Below are 17,074 nucleotides of genomic sequence, written 5' to 3'. Positions count from 1 at the left end.
TTCGACAGTGGAACACACTCCCCGGACTGTGGTGGTCTCCTTCTTTGGAGGCCTTTAAGCAGAGGCCGGATGGCCATCTGTCAGGGATGCTTTGATTGAGAGTTCCTGCATGGCAGGGGGTTGGACTGGATGGCCCTTGTGGTCTCTTCCAACTCTGTGATTCTGTGATAACCAAACCCCAGCAGATACCAAGGACCACCTGTATATTCATATTTTTAATAAGGAAATAGCTCCCCTCCCTTAAGCAGAAGCCCCAAGCACCCTCCCTGCCTTTCTCTTCCCCTTCAGGACAGAAGAGGTTTGGGAAAAGGGGGAGAGAGGGATCAGAACCTCAAAGTCTCATGCCTCCCTTCAGCAGCTCTTGTGCCTCCCTGGGGGTCCTGCCCCATAGTTTGAGAACCACTGGGCTAGACCAGAATTAGACAGTGTGACCCTGGAGAGGTATGTCACGCCCAAGGCTGTTCTGAACTGGTCCAGATCCCCTGTATTTTTTTCCAGTGCACCCAAAAGAAGATAAATAACCACACCTGGAAGCCTCCAGGAGCATCAATTGGGCCTTAAATAGGTTGTGGTACCTGTTTTCTCCTTTGACTAAAACATGTTCATACTTCTTGTTTCAAATACAGGTATACCTCAAAGGGATCGTGAAGCCCCTTTGAGAGTAAACTGCAGAAGGTGCAGACATTGAAAATTGTTCACACCTAAAACTTAAATATTTGCTGTGTTCTCATTCCTTTAGTAATCCTGCCTGACCCTTTTCTTTGGATGCCTAAACTGCTCTTCTAAATGCTCAGCTGAAGTTTTAAGTTACTGCAGTACTAGAAATTTGGAAACTGAAAGAAATTTTCATGGGATGGGAGTGGACTTCTTATTGGGGCGTAATGTCCTCAATTTGCTCCCTTCTCAGCTACATCCCTGCTCTAATGTTATGCATTATCATATGTTTAATGGCCTGCATCATTGTCTATTGTGTAGTTAAGTTACATGTAAATCGCCACTCCTCTTACAAGCCAGGATTACAAATCAAGTATTAGTTTGTTTTTTAAATGTTTACAAATGCTTAAACCAGGGCTTACGTGTCATTGAGACTGAGAATGCTGGCATCTTGTTCCCAAACAAGGCAGGATTCGTAAACCACACATAAGCTTTGGTTTGTAATCATAACATATAAGGTGGGGGGAGTGAGACAGCAACAAGCCAGGATCCTAAGTTCTGGTTCTGCATGCTTCCCCACAAAAAACACTCCCTGATTTGTTTAGTAGTCATACTGGTCAGAGAGGAACAAACTGGAAGCCAACTGGGTGCTTTATAAGGATGTTCTTCGTTCGCGAAGCAAAGCCAGAGAGAGAGAGTGTGATGACAATAAACCAACATTCTGTAGAATCCTGGCTTATCTTTCTGTGCAAACATAGCCACTAATTAGCCTTTGATTCTCTGACTGTTAGAAAGCAGATACTGTGGGGCTAGCTTGAAGTGATCAAAGCACATCTTTGGGGCTGTATGTGGCCCCACATACAAACCAAACTGCCCTTTTTTGCTAAAAATGTGAATTACCTCTCCTGAACCCTTGCAAGATTGTAGCTCACTTTTAAAATAGGTTTCAGGGTTTCCCTGCGGTGTTTAACATGAAAAATACCCTATTCCTCACAATTGGAAGTAGTTGTCCTGCCACATCCAGTTATGGGTCCCTCCCCCAATATTTTAACATTTTTGAAGGTCCATGCAATCCCAAGAAAGGGTCAAAGGGGCAGAAAATTAGCCCTGGCCACCAGAGTTGCACATCCTTGGCTAGATGGACCAGTGGTCTGAGGGAATGAGTTATTTTTGTCAACACATGTGAGTTCAGCAAGGAGGTAATATTTGAAAGGGAACTTCTTCCTGGAAATCATCTTCTTAAGCACTGTGCTATACTTGAGTCTCATTCTTGGGAGAGAGACAGAATATAAATCAAATGAATCAATAAATTACTAGCTTTGGAAAAAAACATAGGTCCAGGTACTCTATTCATTTTTGCCATTTTTCAATAACTTTCTTCTTTTGTAGTTCTAAGTTGCTGCATGTCTCTCCAGAGACACCCAATTTCCCTTTATATTTTTCTAATATTTGAACTGGAGAGGGGAGTAGAATCATACAGTCTTTCAAATATTGTTGGATTGCAGGTCCCAGCAGCCTTAGCCAGCACATAACTATTGTTGAGGAATGCTGGGAGTTGTAGTCTATGTACAGCATCTGGAGGTCTGCATGATTCCTACATCAGCACCCGGGGTTAGCCCCCCCCCCAAAAAAAAAAAGCAACTTCTGTAAATGTATCAGGGTGTTGGCAATTGAAATAGATCTGGGTCTTATTGCTTATTTATTTATTTTATTTATTTACTTCACTTTTCCCCAATACTGGAACACAGAGCAGCTTACATATTGCACAGGCCTGCAAAACTGAGGGTGGTGAAAACTTTTTTAAATATATGCTGGTTTTATAGGATTTTGGCCTTCTAAATCCAAAAATGACTTCAGAATTGCTCTGTTGTGTACAAGTTTTCTCCCCACAACTTGCTTTCACCTTTCTGTGTTGTAATGGGTGACTGAATGAAATGATCCTGCAAAGAATTATCCTCTAAAGATTAAGAAAGGATTTAAAGTCTTTGAATAGACTTTGAAAACATTTTAAGGAGTCTGAGCCATATGAGGCTTTATAAGTCATAACCAGTACTGAATTGTGCCTGGAAATGGGCCGACATCCCATGGAAGTGTTGCAGTAAAATGTTGTGGAACTGTTGTTTCTTCAAGAATGTATGTCCAATCTTTTTAAAGATACCATAGGCACCAAGCATCTGCTGGGATTTGGTTCCATGAACCTCCATGGATACCAAATTCTGTGGAGGCTCAAGTTCCACAAAATACAATGGCATAGTCAAATGGTAGCCCTTGTATAAAATAAAAAGGGTTACTTTTTTGGAATTTGCATATATATTTGAATATTTTCAAGCTGTGGATGGTTGAATCCATGGATATGGATGACAGATCTATTATATCTATATCTACTATATCTACGTTGTTAGTCACTACTGTATTGTGGCTGTAAATTTCACTGTTAATGAAAAAGAGCAAAAAGTCTGCTTAATATGAGTGTCGTCGTCATCATCATCATCATCATCACAGTATCCTTCCCCATTTCTTGTCATTTCACTTTTTTTCTTAAGGTTACAAAATTCAGCACATCTCTTTGGGATGCATGTCAACTCCTCAAATCAAAAGAGCCCTTGATGTCAAAACTGGTCACTTAGAGTCATTAGGTTTTAGCATAGCCCTGTTGACCAATTTCTCTGCTGCTGTGCTCAAATCGATGGGCTGAGCCTTGTGAGCAGATAATTTTTCCATTTCAAAACTAATCCCATTAGCTGCTCCATAATAACTGAGTTAGTGGTTAGGTTTCATGCTAAAATTTCCAGATTGACCTCACCAAGGTCATAGCCTTACCAGTAAATATTTCTAATTACAGTTCCTGTAATGGGACACAAAAGTATTTTCCCAGTCTGTCAGATCCTACCAGGTTGGGGAAGGGATGCTTCAAAGGGCAGGGCTGACCCAGTGAGTTCAAATTAACAAAGAAAAAGGGGTCTTACCTTAGGGGTAACTTCCAGATGGAAATTGGCATTGGCCAATGCAACAGATTGCCTCCAGAGGTGGAGGACCCTGGAGGTTCTTAGACTGAGACTGGATGGCCACTTGTCATTCCAGTCTACTGTCAAGCAACTCTTGCAGTCATGAAGTTTTTAAATAAGGTTTACACGGAATCTCTTGTAATTTGAATCCACTGCTTCATGTTCAAGTCCCTGGAGCAACAGAAAACAACCTTGCTTCATCTCTCCGTTTTCTCATGGGGAAGGCCATTGTGAGGACATCAGGGCCACTGACCCTCCAGATCATGTGCTGTGTCAGCTGATACAAAGAGATACACCATCTCTCTACCAGAGTTTGGGTTGCCAATGTGAAAACTGGAGAGTGCTCCTATTCTTTTAATGATTAGGCAGAAAAGGAGGTTTCAGCAGATGTCGCTTGTTGCCTGGTTTCATGATCACGGACACCTTCTGAAATTCCATCTTCTATGCAACCATTAAAGGTAAAGGAACCATCTCCAATTTTCATTCTAGCAACCTTATTTAATCCTGACACACATCACTGCTGTAAGATCAGCATTACTGATGCGTATCTTACAGCTGAGAAGGTTAAGAGGTGACAGAATAGCTATGTTTAAATATTTGAAGGGATGTCATAGTGAGGATGGAGCAAGCTTGTTTTCTGCTGCCCCAGAGGCTAGGATATGAAGCAATGGACTCCAACTACAGAAACAGAGATTCCACGTAAACATTAGGAAGAACTTGATGGTAAGAGTTGTTCAGCAGTGGAATATGTTACCTCGGAGTGTGGTAGAGTCTTCCGTATTTGAAGATTTTAAAACAAAAACTGGATGTCCCATCTGTTGGGAGTGCTTGGATTGTGTCTTCTTGCACAGCAGAATGGGGTTGTACTGGATGGCCCTGGTGATCTGTTCAAACTCAGGGGGTAGAGTGTAAATAATAATAATTTTCTCATATTTCATCATGGTCTCCTAAGTTTCTTTTGGTCACCCCTCATGTTAAATTTTAGCTTGCTAGTGTCTTGGAGGCACAGGTGTATCTGCTTGTTTGTGACTGGCCAACACACAAATACACTAAACAGGTACAATTCAAATGAAGAACCTGAGCCAGTTATTCTCAGCATGACCTACTTCTCAGGGTTCTTGAGAGGATGAATTGGAGAGGAGGAGAGCTATATATTTGATCTTGCTAAAGAAAGTTGGGATAGACTAAGCTAGAAAATATAAATGTAACTCACAACTCATAATTGTTGTTGTTGTGTACATTCAATTCACTTATGGCAACCCTTAGGTGAACCTGTCACAGAGTTTTCTTGGCAAGATTTCTTCTGGGACAGGGGGTTGCCATTGCCTTCTTCTGAGGCTGAGAGAGTTTGAGCTACTCAAAATCACCCAGTAGGTTTCCATGGCTGAATGGGAATTTTAACCCTGGTTTCCAACACTCCGGCTACTGTGCCATACTGGCTCAGCTTGTAATTAGTATCTAACTATTTGGTTGTATTTATTAATTGCATATTATGTAATTAATGCGTAATACAACATTTGTAACTTCAAATTAGTAAACTGAGAAACAAAAGCAATCTATGCTGTCTTGATATGACTGCAGGATAGTCAGGATATTAATTTGACTGCAGGATAGTCAGGATACTAGTAAATTAAACAAGTATTTCCAAACAGTGTCCAATGATCTTTGCTCCCATTTTCAGATGGAACTTTTAGACCTGTCTACAGTGGATGTAATCTTGATCTCCAATTACCACTGCATGATGGCGTTGCCCTACATCACAGAACACACTGGATTCACTGGAACAGTATATGCCACGGAGCCCACAGTTCAAATTGGCAGGTGAAAAAAATCCACTTAGTGTCAATTAACTAGTCACTTTTCATCCACTGCTAAAGGAAGGTGCGTGCGTGTGTGTGTGTGTAAGTAAGAGAAGAGGATCATTGCTTCTAATGTTCTTGGGAGGCTTTTAAGACAGAGTTGAAAGTGAGCCAAGGAAGATTATCAACATCCTCTCCATGTGCATTTGTTCATTTTAACTCCATGTTTCCCCAGTGCTGTGAATTTGCCCAAGTGTGCATCTTTAGCAATTTCATACTGAGTGATGTATCATTGGAAGAAGGTGCTTGCAAAAGTCTAAAGCACCAAGTCTGAAGCACCCAAGAGAACCCCCTTGGATGCCTCAGACTTGGTGCTATAGTCTCCTGCAAGCACCTTCTCCAGTGATGATGGTATCTTAGTTCTGCAGACTTCCAAGCACCACAGCTTCATGGCTGAATGGGAAGACTTTGGTTACACTACTTTAGGCTGCAGTATTTCAGCTTGTGGCTGAAGAGCATGAAGCATTACAGAGTTGGAGGGTACTATGTTGGCTATCTAGGCTGCTGCCACACTGCAGAATTAATGCAGTTTGACACCACTTTAACTGCCATGACTCAGTACTGTGGGATCCTGGGATTCAGAGCTCTCTGACAGAGAAGGCTAATTATGTCAGAAAACTACAAATCCTATACTTCTATAGTATAGGCAGTTAAAGCAGTGTCAAACTGCATTAATTCTGCAGTGTAGATGCAGCTCTAGTCCAAACCATGTGCTTGTCAGAAGCAACAGAGCATCTCTATATGACCTCGAGTGAGAGAGATAATTTATTCCTTTGTTGAACTCCTTTTTCCATTTAGACATTTCCACTAGCGTTCAGACCAAATTTATCCAACTTTGTTGTTGTGTGCCTTCAAGTTGTTCCTCACTTATGACAACCCTAAGGTGGCCTTATCACAGCATTTTCTGGGGCTGAGTGTGTGTGAGTCAGTAGCCCCCCAGTTTTATCTGTTCTTGCCTAATCCTATCTTAAGCGGCAGCCGTCTGCAGTCAAATCTTGGAAAAGTTACTTTGGGGGTTATACTCCAGAATCCTCTGGCTCACATAGCTAGTGACCATAGTAGTTGGAGAATTTTGGGAGTTGTAATCCAAAAAAGTAACTTCCAAACCATGCTAGCTTTTCTATGGGACAGCCCCTCCAGATCTTTGAATACCATGCTCCCCATAAGTTTTCCTTTCTCTGTCCTAAACATTCCCATGTATTTCAACTGTTCTTTATATATCTTGTTCTCCATTACAATGGCCCTATATTGCCCTCCCCTGAACCTGTTTGTCTACATCAAAGATAAAGACCGTGTGGCTCTCCAAGCATTGTTGAATTTGGATTCCCCACATTTTGTCACCATTTGTTATGCAGACTAGGGCTCCTGGGACTTGCAGTCCAACAACATCTGGAGAGCCACACAGTTCCCATGCCTGGTCTTCAGCCATCTTAAAGTATATAACCAAGAACTGGGCACAGAAGTTCAGATAAGATCTGACTAGTACAGAATGAAGTCTAACTATTATTATTTCATATAGCATAGAAATGACTGCTCTGTTAATACATCCTCAAACCATAATTTCTTTTCATTCAAGCACAACATACTAATGTCTTCTGTTGAGTTTGCTACCAGCTATTTGAATATTCACCAAGGGAAAACATCATCCCAACCTATAGAAAGCTGGCATGTTGGGGAAATTCAAATACATACAATACCCACATTTATCCACAATCAATTCCAAAATATGTTTTCTCATATTATTAAAACTTTCACTCTAAATTCTCTTCCCTAACATTCCACTTGCACACTTCTTATCACTTCATTTCTTTTTTCCCCTCTATCTTAACCTTCTGTAACCTTCTTTTAGTCTTCATTCCTAAACCTTCAACCTTCATGCATTCCTCTCCCTCAACATCATTTTCTCCCACATTCATACTTTCTTAGACGTTGATCCAAACTTCCTTCTTGTCAGTACCAGTCCAGATCTCTTTTCCTTATTGACTATCTTATAGTGAAACAATTTGACACTGTCCACATTTTTTCCATTTTTTCTCTTTCTTCTTCTTTTCATTAGAAGAAAATATCAGGTTACTGCCCTACCCCTCCTCTTTCTCCTCCTCATTGTTATTATATAGCCTTCTTTTTGAATTCTGCTAAGAATTTTTAAAACAAGGGACCAGTCAAACCTGAACACTCACTCAAACCTGAAAACCACTTGGTTCTACTGACTGAATAATGTAATAGCTTTCTGATGCTCATCCTAAGGCATTATTACAACCAGCTGTCAGATCCTCAGGTTAAAATCTGAACTTTCTGTTGATATTGCTGTTCACAGGCTACTTATGGAAGAACTGGTCAATTTTATTGAACGGGTGCCAAAGGCTCAGTCTGCTTCTATGTGGAAAAATAAAGAGGTACAAAGGTAAGGCTCACTTTCTTCTACCTTTCCTCCAAAAAAGTAGCTCCCTTTCTAGCATTCATGTGAATGAGCTCTCCCTACTTTAGTTTGTTTTTTTCCTTTGGTCTTAAGCCATTAGGTTCTAAGACTTTGTCAGGCAGGCTTCTTGGGAAGCAATATCCAAAGCCAAGGTGCCACAGCCCAAAAGACTCTGCCTCCAGCCATCTTTCTTTTTAAATCCAGTGCTCTGGAGAAAGTCCTGACAACAGGACTTTATGCTCTGTTCTAGGTGGTAGCAAGATGAGATCTAATTCTGGTGGGGTGGTGAGAGTAGTTACAGGTCAGGCTTATTTTGGTTGCCAGTTTTGAGGCCGGGGAAAATACCTATGGAGTACAGAGTATAACCTATAGAGTATAACATGTACAGTATAAGATATAACGCAGGAGGTTAGGTGTATTTGAGAGAGCTAGAGGTAGAATTATTGGGAACAAACAGCCTGGGGTATCACCTGGTATGGGAAGGATCTTCCATGGGGCAGGGCCAAAAGCTCACACATGCCTGCCTCTCTGCCCCATGCAAAGTGAGTAGTCAGCATGGGGCAGGGAAAGAGGGCACTTTGTCCAGAGAGAAAGCCCATGCCTAGAGTAGGAGGAGTACAAGCATACCCTTACTAACTGCTCTGTCCCAGGCTTTTTCCCTGGTGAAGAAGCCCAGGATGAGGAGGAACGTGCATGCTCCATCTCAGACTTCCTCTCCAGGGGAAAAAGAGCTGGATGGAGAGGCAGGAGGAGCACACATGTGCCCATGCAGACTGCTCCATCTGGGCTTTTTCCCTGGAGAGGAAGCCCAGGACAGAGCAGCTTGCAAGGGTGCTTAAGCGTTCCTCCTCCTCCTCCATCCCAGGCATCTTGGAGCAGCTGGGAAGGGGGAGGAGGGTCCAACCAGGTGTCACATCTCTTTTCAATGTCACTTGATGCAGTCTGCCACCACCCCTCCACCCTCCTAGTGATGCCCCTACTCAGACCTCATCATCTAAATCTTTGTTAAAATGTTGAAGGGTGACAGCCCCAAAACAGAACCTTGTGACACTCTGTTCAAGACTTCCTGGGAAATGGTCTTAGAGTTCCTTTTTCAAAAACCTCTGCAGTTTTGATTTCAAGAGGTAATATGAAAAAGGCCTTAACAATATCCACAGATCAAATCACACTGAGCTTTCCCCAAGACCTTGAAATGTGTCTTCGTTTTTGTTTATGTTTCATGGGATGCTCCTCATCACATAGGATACCAATGGCCTTGAAACAGCAGTCATGAGAATTTGTCCTCGGAGCTGCGTTATTGTGTCTCTGCTGGTATCCATGAATGGCCATAGAGGTCTCAATTACGGCCTATTTCCTGTACCCTTTCCTTAGGAGAAGGTGATATTTAAGCCAAAGCATTGGCAAGAAGGACACACAGCAAATTTGTTCTTGTTAACCATCTTTGGGTCAATCTCAACTCATGGTGACCCTGTGGATGAGACATCTCCAAGACCCCCTATCTTCCATTGCTCTGCTTAGGTCTTGTAGATTCAGGCCCGTGACCTCCCTAGTAGACTCTATCCATCAAGCATGTGGTCTTCCTCTCTTTCAACTTCTCTCTACCTTTCCTAGCATTATTGTCTTTTCTAATGAGTTTTTCTTTCTCATAATGTGTCCAAAGTACAACAGCCTTAGTCTCGTCATCTTTGTTTCCAGAGATAGGTCGAGATTAATTTGTTCTTGGACACATTTGTTTGCCTTTTTTCTGTTTGTGGTATCTTCAGCACTTCTCTCCAGCACCACATCTCAGATGAGTTTATTTTCTTTTATTTTCTTTCTAACTGCTTTCTTCATTGTCCAGCTCTCACAGCCATACATAGTGATGGGGAATACAGTGGTTTGGACAACTCTAGTTCTTCAGTACCTTTTCTCGTTCTTTCATAGCTGCCTTCCCATTCCTATTATTCTGATTTCTTGACTGCAGTCTGCTTCCTGATCAGTGTTTGATCCAAAGTATGGGAACTCTTTAACTATCTCAGTTTCCTCGGTTTATGTAGCTTCTCTGTGGTCATTATTTTGTTTTCCTTATGTTCAGCATTACGCCTGCCTTTGCACTTTTGTCTTTGACCTTCCACAGTAATTGTCCCAAGTCCACAATGTTTGCCACTAATAGCATGGTGTCATCTGCATATCTTAGATTGTTGATGTTCCTTTCCTTTCATCTTTACTCCTCCTTTTCCTGAGTCTAAGCATGCTCTTTGCATGATATTTTCTGTGTACAAGTTAAACAATAAGGTTATAGAATGCAGTCTTTTCTGACTCCTTTGCCAATTAGGAATACTTAACAAATACTTGAAGGCAAAACCAGTGTTAGGTCTGTTTTTGTTTTTAGTTAACTGTAGTTTGTTGCACCTGCCAGCTTGGCTGGTGACACACTCTCTCTTGCAGGCATGCACGTGATAGCCCAAAGTGTTGCTTCATTGCATTATCATTTGCAGCTCATTTGCTCCTGCCCTGAAGAGGTTGTGTACGAATTGAGATGTTATCTTTATTATTATGAAGCACTGGAGCATTTTAAACCATAAGCTTTGCAAGGAATGTACTAAGTACATCAGAGCAACTTACATTTATACCCCATTACCTTGTGCAATCTGAGCTAATTGCTGGCAATGTCTAATCCCATTGAGTTATCTTTAAAAAAAATCAAATGGAGTCTTAATAGTTTATATTATCTTTGCATCCTTCATCCCAACTTCAAACAATAGCATGTTCTGGAGGGATGCTGCAAAGTCTAGATGATACTCATGGGGAGTGAGATGGGAATGTTGTCTATTGTTGATCTGGTGGCAGAGCCAGGTCCAAAAAGAGCCTCAGTATGTTGCACTGGACTGGGATTTGGGATTTCTGATTCTGCACTCGCTGCCAGTATGATTCTGGTCCAAATTTCAAAGTGCTGGCAATTAAAGCCCCAACTAGCTTGGTACCTCAGTACTTGAAGATGTGTCTCTTCCTATATACAGTGGGCCCTTGGTATCCACTGGGGTTTGGTTCTAGGATGATAATAATAATAATAATAATTATTATTATTATTATTATTATTTGTATTCCACTTTTTCACAAAGGAATCAAAGCAGATTCCAACAGTATAAATAAAACATCAAACAATTAAAAATTACAATTAAAAAACCCCAAAACCAAGATATGGAAAATCTTGAACTATTTCAATGTTTTAACTGTCTGCTTTAAAATGATGTAAATCATCTGTGGTCATTATTTTTGTTTTCAAAATATTAAAACCAATGCAGAGGAAAATGCATGCAAAACTTCAGAAAAATATATATGTATAAGTTATCGTAAGATGCAGTTAAGCAACCCACAGAATTAAAACCATTTAAACTTCCATTAAAAACGAAGATAAAAATCCATAGAACATCACACCATCAAAAGCCCATTGTCTTCAATTTCTGAAAGCCTGTTGGAATAGAAAAGTTTTCACTTGCCAGTGGAAAGAGAGGAAGGGTAGAGCCATCTTGGCCTCCCTAGGGAAGAAAAAGTGTAGGAGGAGCCAGTGGGAAGACCTTTACCTTGTTTCCACCATAGTCTGAGATCAGACACCTTCCCAAGAGTCAACCACTGTGAACACAGGTAGGCAAGCGTTTGAGTAAATATCTGTAGAAATTGGAGTTGAAAAATCGGGTGAAATCATTTTTGAGATCTGGTAGTCTTCCTTTGCATTTTGTACCATTTTGCAAAGGCAGACAATCGCTTGCTTTGCATCCATGTGTGTGTGAGTGTGTGTGAGTATAGCAATGGTTGTTCCATGTGCAAAGTATGCATGGCTTTCTTGGCAGAAGCCATCCTTAATGCTTTTTTTCCAGTGCCTTAAATTATGGAGAAGAGGGTCACTGACCCAACAGATTCACCAATAAATTAGGTTCTTTTAAACAAACGGATCAGCAAAACTTGACCGATTTCCACAAATCATTGGAAATGGGTTGGAATGAGCTTTTGATTTAGCATCTATTTAATATACAAAATAAGAATCCTATTCCTCTTCCACTCTTTGGCAGCTTCCACTGCCTTCCTGCCTGGGTTCCTAGTACTGTAGGTGATTTATGTCCCAGGAGAGAGCCATCTGTTTTATGGGCTGTGATGCTGCCATTCACTTTTTCTCACATGCCATTCTCCAGCTTCCTTTGTGCAAAGAACACGCCTCCCCCCACCTTGCTAAATGGATGGCTTTTCCAAGGAGTATAAAGTATTAACGCTGGTATTGAAGTTGCTCAGAATTAGTCTTTTGCTTCCTTGCTTCTTTGGGGAATGCATCTCAAAGGGTGCATTCTCCTTATTCTAATCCAAAAGGATGCTCCCTGATATCAGGTGGATGTGAAACAGCATAGGAACCAGAACTGAACAAACAAACAAAACAAAACAAATAAGCTTCATTTATATACTGCTTCATACTGTCTAAGCAGTGTCTAAGCGGTTTACAACTGTAAGCTAATTGCCCCCAACAATCTGGGTACTCATTTTAGTGACCTCCTCGGAAGGATGCAAGCCTGAGTCAAGCTTGAGCCCTTTTGCTGGTCTTGAACTCGCAACCTTATGGTTTTGAGTGAGTGGCTGCAGTACAGGCATTTAACCACTGTGCCAAAGGTCAAGGTATTAAGCAGTAGTTTTCTATCTTGTCTTCCAGACTGTAACAATTTGTCCAGGAAGGGCCAAGGCCATTTCAAAACAAGATCCCCAAAGTCCACCGAGGTTTATCACTTGGGGGTGCGAAAGGTGTACCACTGCTCCCCAGACATGTGCCTTTTGGCAGAAATGGGCTGTGGTGTTAACTTGCATCCCTTTAAAATGCTGAAGCGATGGTGTGAGTGAGGCAAGGCTCAATGAGAGGAGAAAAGAGAGGTCTCAGGTTTTAAAAAATTAAATTTTAATTTTTTAAAAATTAAAATATTGAATTCTTTTAAAATTCTCTTTAGAAACATCCCATCTTACCAAATGTTCATATAACCACATGAAACTATGTACATGTAAATACATTCAGGCTGTGCATATGACATTGTAATTTAATAATTTTAATTTTTCTTGTTGTTTCTGTCACAATTGTTATCATTACATTCAGTGATATATGCAAATAATAATTTATGAGTAACATTAGTGCAAAAAACATGACTACGGATTCTGTATGGTGTGGCATGGAGGGAGGTCAGTGGGGGGGGGGGGACACCATGAGTTAGCTGTGCTGGAGGCCAACTCTAATGACGCCACTTGAGTCCACCTCAACCGGGCAGTCTAGAAAGGATTCCTTAGTCAGTGGATTCAACCAGACAATGAGAGGTCTAGCACAGCTACCAGGATACTAGCATCCACTGGTCCGGTTCCTAATGGAGATTATCCACCAAGGATAATCAAGGCCACTAGTAACTACTAAAAGTTGGAGAGGACTTTTGGATGCCTACAAGACTTTGAGAGGAGCATCTTCCTCTACCACGGCCCTCACACTTTGAGAATTTTGCAAAGAAAAAAAAAACATTCAAAACACTTACCATCATGTTCCTTAGGGTATGTGGATGCTATTTTGTTATGCTTTTGGACCACTCTGGCCCATTTTAGGCCTAAAAGTAGACACTATTTAACCAGGCAGTGATGCAGAGATCAACTTCCTAGTGAAATAACTTTATCTCCTGGATCTGCAACAGCCTAGGCACAGCCCAAAACATAGTGAAATTGCTCCTAGGAGGTGAGGGTGGGTTTTGAGTGGGGGAAAATGGGAGGCTGGAGGGTTCTATGAGTCTTGGGGACCTCATGTAGGCTGCATCTACACTTCAGAATTAACACAGTTTGACACCGCTTTGCCATGGCTCAGTGCTATACAATCCTAGGATTTGTAGTTAGGATGGAGCCATCACAGTTAAAGCAGTGTCAAACTGCATTAATTCCACAGTGTGGCAGCAGCCATGGCCCACAGACTGTGCTTTCCCTATCCTGATTTAGATGTTATTTAACATACTGTAGTTGTTTAACAGTTACAATCACACAGAAGACAAGACAGAACCCTACAGAATCCTATAGACCAGAGATGGAGACAGTGTGTCTCCCAAAGCCCTTTTGTTCATCTCCATGCCCCATATCCACCCTGAAGAAAAAAATATGTGAAAGGAAAACCTGCCCAAAAAGAGCAACTTGCCTCTCTTGAACAGCAGATTGTCTTTAACCATTCCCCAAGCCTTTCAAAACCTGGAAATCCCAACATTTCTGATTGGGATTTTCACCGGCAAATAGGGCTTACTGATATGTAGGTGTGAAATTTGGCTCCTACCCTTCACTGCAATTGTCTTTTGTTGTTAACCACCCTCAAGTTGGTCTCAACACATGGTGACCCTATGGATGAGGCATCTCCAAAACACCCTATCCTCCACTACTCTTTCAAGTTTCTGCAGGTTCATACTCGAGTCCATCCATCCAGCATATGGGCTTCTTCTCTTTCTGCTTCCCTCCACCTTTCTAAACAATATTGTCTTTTCTAATGAATTGTGTCTTCTCATGATATGACCAGAGAAATTTCAGGCGTGATCTGTTCTAGGATCCATTTATTTGTTCTTTTTTGATGTCCACAGTATCCTTAGCAGTCTTCTCCAGCACCACATTTCAGATAAATTTATTCTCTTTTTGTCCATTTTCTTAACTATCCAGCTCTTGCATCTATACATAGTGATGGAGAGTACTATTGCTTGTACAATTCTGACTATTTGCTCTTTAGGACCTTTTCTAGTTCTTTCATAGCTGCCCTCCCCTTTCTTAGTCTTCTTCTGATTTCTTCACTGCAGTCCCTAGTCTGATCTCTGTTTGATCCAAGGTATAGGGACTCCTTATCTATTTCTAAGTCCTCATTTTCTAGACTGAACTTGGTAAGATCCTCCACAGTCATTATTTTTTGTTTTCTTTATGTTCAACAGTAAGCCTGCCTTTGTACTTTCTTCCTCGATCTTTCTCACCCTGGCCATAAATCAGTGGTCAATCAGTACTCCAATTCTACTTTCCAAAGTGAACCTGCATGATGGGAACTGGACTACTACAACTCTGTGCCCTCAAGGCCTAGCCCTGCCAGGTAGTCCAGAAGGTGCTGAGATGTCCAAGAGAGCTACTATATGCCTGCCCATGGCATGAGATCTGTTAGGAAGGCCCTCTCCTCTTGTCCCAGGAAATACACTGTGAGAAAGGGCCTTGGTTGCTTTAGCACCCCTGTATCAGAATATTCTCCCCTTAAAGGCTGAATTAGTACCAACATTGGTACCATTCCCATTCCAACTTTTTGCCAGAACATTTGGGGCCAGTTGTTGTAACCCAAATCTGTGCATCTATTTGGTTCTTCATTTCCTTAACTGTTTCACCTGGTTATAAATTGCTTTATTTTAACTTGTTAGATTGTTTAATGTGTTTTAGTCTATTTGAATTACTCTTTAAATTGTTTAAACTGGTAAAACTGATTTTACTGTGTAAGAGGTTTAAACGTGTTTTTAACTGTTCTAAATTAATGTTTCAAGTGGATTGTTTAATGCTTTTTAATTTTTGTATTATGTCTGGTATAGAGGAGAATCTAAATATTTTTACTAAAGAAATAATGATAAATAATAAATGGCAGGGCTCCACTCCGCCAGGGCAGGTCTCAGCGAGGGTCATCCACCAAAGAAACTGAAGTGTTCTTAGTCTGATATCTCTCCCAAAAGCCCAGCTGAAATACACCCAGATAAATCAGTACAGTCCAAATGCATCAGGAGTTGCAGAGATACTTCCATCTTGATCACCTTTCAATCACAAACCTGGTGAGTTTCTCCAGATTTTCACTGTACTGACAACTCTAATCTCTATCTGATTTGTGCAGGTTGCTTCCCAGCCCCTTGAAGGATGCTGTGGAAGTGGCTACATGGAGAAGATGCTACAATATGCAGGAAGTGAACTCGGCACTCAGCAAGATCCAACTGGTTGGGTACTCCCAGAAAATAGTAAGTATTCCTCATACAGGGACTTTGGGTGAGAACTGAAGCTTTTGGGGTGGGATGGAGGCAAATCATGTGCCTTCAAGTCATTTCCAACTTATGGCAGCTCTAAGGCAACCCTATAACTGGGTTTTCTTGGCAAGTTTTGTTCAGCCTTTGTCTTCCTCTGAGACTGAGAGTTTGACTTGCCCAAGGTCTCCCACTGGGTTTCTAAGGCTAAGTGGGGATCAGACTCTGGTTTCCTGAAGCCCTAGTCCAAGGTTCCAACAACTACACCATTCTGGGTCTGCCTTCAAGTTCACTCTGTCATATGGTGACCTTATCTAAGAGTTTTCTGGGCAAGACTTATTCTGAGGAGACTTCCTTTGAGGTTGACAGAAGATGGCTTGTGCCCAAGATCACCCAGTAGGTTTCCATGACCATGTGGGTATAGGAAGCCTGGTCTCACAGAGAGGCAACATGTTGTAGTGGTTTGAGCATTGGACTCCGACCATGGAGAACAAGATTCCATTCCCTGCTCATCCATAGAAATCCACTGGGTGACCTTGGAGTCACACATGCTCAGCCCCAAAAATCCTATGATAGGGTCACTATAAGTCAGAAACGACTTGAAGGCACACGAGAACAACTCCCAGGGTCCTAGGCCAACACTCAAAGCCTTATACCAAATATACCATAAGTATTCCTCCCCAGTTGCATGCGGAATACAAATCTGCCTGTTGATTAGTATTTCCTCCAATGCTCAGTTTGCTTCTACCTCTTCAGGTCACATGAAAGGCAACCTCAGACAGGATCTTATTAGTGGTGGCCTCTTGTGCTCTTTCATAGCCTTTTGGTCTTTCTTTATATGAAATTTGGGACCAGGGATGGCTCCCAAATCTATTTCTGTGGCCTGCAGCCCCTCCAAACTCCTGGGAGTGCTGTTTTTGACCATTAAAAAAGGTGAACTGTTTCCACACAAGGCAATTTGCTTTTTAAATAACTTGTATACAACACCCTCTTTAGCGTAAATAAATACCCATGTTTCAAAAGTAGAAGAGGACCTCTTAACATCTCCTTTTTCTGCTTTTTGTTTTCATTTTTGTGGCGTTCTTGGCAATCTTTGCTGCCCCTAGGGGCTCTCTGGGAAGAAAAATTGGCCCTTGAGCCTCTACA

General features: G+C 41.5%; 1 protein-coding gene across 4 annotated transcripts in view; it reads left to right on the top strand.

The window, feature by feature from the left end:
• LOC149310350 (integrator complex subunit 9) overlaps positions 1-17,074 on the top strand; it is a 108,297-nt gene that overhangs the window by 37,860 nt on the left and 53,363 nt on the right. For 3 of the 4 annotated variants that reach the window (XM_089528777.1, XM_089528780.1, XM_089528776.1), the window contains 3 exons: positions 5,341-5,480; positions 7,836-7,922; positions 15,805-15,925. In XM_089528777.1, coding sequence (XP_089384903.1) covers positions 5,341-5,480; positions 7,836-7,922; positions 15,805-15,925 — 348 coding nt within the window. The remainder of the gene's footprint in view (positions 1-5,340; positions 5,481-7,835; positions 7,923-15,804; positions 15,926-17,074) is intronic. The other variant, XM_089528778.1, reaches the window with a different exon arrangement.

Source organism: Sceloporus occidentalis, unplaced genomic scaffold, assembly GCF_023333645.1.
Source record: "Sceloporus occidentalis isolate IW3139 unplaced genomic scaffold, rSceOcc1.0.p SCAF_6, whole genome shotgun sequence".
Lineage (NCBI taxonomy): Eukaryota > Metazoa > Chordata > Lepidosauria > Squamata > Phrynosomatidae > Sceloporus > Sceloporus occidentalis.
This window is presented reverse-complemented; position numbering and strand designations above follow the sequence as displayed.